The following is a 1421-nucleotide window of genomic DNA, read 5'->3' as shown; positions in this document are numbered from 1 at the left end:
CTGCAATGTGGTGCATAAATGGTCAAGTAAATGAGACGCATCTTTGCCTCCACTGATTCACTTGCAAAGTGTTGAGTAAAATTATTTCGTGGCAGACCTCCTTTGGGTCTTTTTATTATCACTACGACACACATAGTCCCCAGTTGGTAACATTGATTTCAAGGCCCTCCTAGATGAGAGACTGGCATTCCACTTAATGTCTATGTTCCATGCTGGCATGGATTGGAGAGTTATTAATGTAGAAATATGGTATCGTAGCTACTAACAGTTGAGGGTTGCGTAGTCTAGACGGCGTTTTTAGATTTCATTATTCTCTTTAACCCGGGCAAAGCTGGGTATTTCTGCTAGTAATATATAAACAGAAGGGCCAGTATATAAAAAGTAGTGATCAATACAGAATATTGACTGGAAAACACTTTACAATAAAGAGACACTGTCAAGTTTGTAAAGAAAGCACCTTAAATGTTATCTAAAGAAGTGATTTTAGGCACAAGACCTCATATTAAGGAGAGGGCTATATTTAACTGGTACTTTATGTTATTGATTCTGGAAGGATGAAAAGCAAGATTGATCCTGGTGGAATTGAAATTCAGAATGTAAAAGGCTGAGGGGAAAAAATGCAACCTAAATGGTATTTCTTGCTAAAGATTGAAGCAAAATTTCACCTTGTATTTACAGCTATACAAAAGAAAAAGAATTACTTTTTTCAACCATTTTTTGAGTTGCTTATTATTCAACTATTTATATATTTATGTATTTATTTTGTAAAATAAAAAAATAAAACAATCAAAAATACAGTCAACATAAATGAACTATACTTTGTAAATTACAAGAAGCATAAATAATGTCTATAGACATATTTACTCCTTTGCACATTCACTTTTAAAAACAAACTTCACTCTGCCACTGTTCCAAGTTTCCTCTTACTGCTTAAGGACAAACTCAGAATAGCAGCATAGATAGTCCCATTGCTTATGAGATTATATAGGAAAAAAATATTAAATAGCACACATTCAATTCAATGAAGAATTACAACTATACAACTACTTCAAAACTAACCTCAGCATTTCTCAAGGATTTTATGAGAATTTGAATAGTATCTTCATAGGAGCGCCCGACCATACGTCCAAGTTTTTCATACATAGCTCCAATACATGCCACAGCGGATCTGAAATGGATGTTGAACAGGAAATTACAATGAGCTGAAATTAACCAACCAATTTCTTTTTACAAATAACTATACATATGCAAGCCATGCAGTGGGAATTCCTGTGCTTGATTGTGAGGAGTCTTCAACAAACAAGGATACTAGTGATGATCTCATGAAGAACCCTATTTCAACAAGCTTATGCCACAGAATATATTATTTTAATTCACAGATACAGCTATATATATATATATATATATATATATATATATAT

General features: G+C 33.1%; 1 protein-coding gene across 1 annotated transcript in view; it reads right to left on the bottom strand.

Moving 5' to 3' along the window:
* The window catches only part of LOC106876982 (HEAT repeat-containing protein 5B), a 153988-nt gene that overhangs the window by 96751 nt on the left and 55816 nt on the right, over positions 1–1421 (bottom strand). The window contains exon 4 of the mRNA XM_052971972.1: positions 1060–1168. Coding sequence (XP_052827932.1) covers positions 1060–1168 — 109 coding nt within the window. The remainder of the gene's footprint in view (positions 1–1059; positions 1169–1421) is intronic.

Source organism: Octopus bimaculoides, chromosome 11 (assembly GCF_001194135.2).
Source record: "Octopus bimaculoides isolate UCB-OBI-ISO-001 chromosome 11, ASM119413v2, whole genome shotgun sequence".
NCBI classification, from domain to species: domain Eukaryota; kingdom Metazoa; phylum Mollusca; class Cephalopoda; order Octopoda; family Octopodidae; genus Octopus; species Octopus bimaculoides.
The sequence above is the reverse complement of the archived record's forward strand: the minus strand, read 5'-3'. Positions and strand labels throughout refer to the sequence as shown.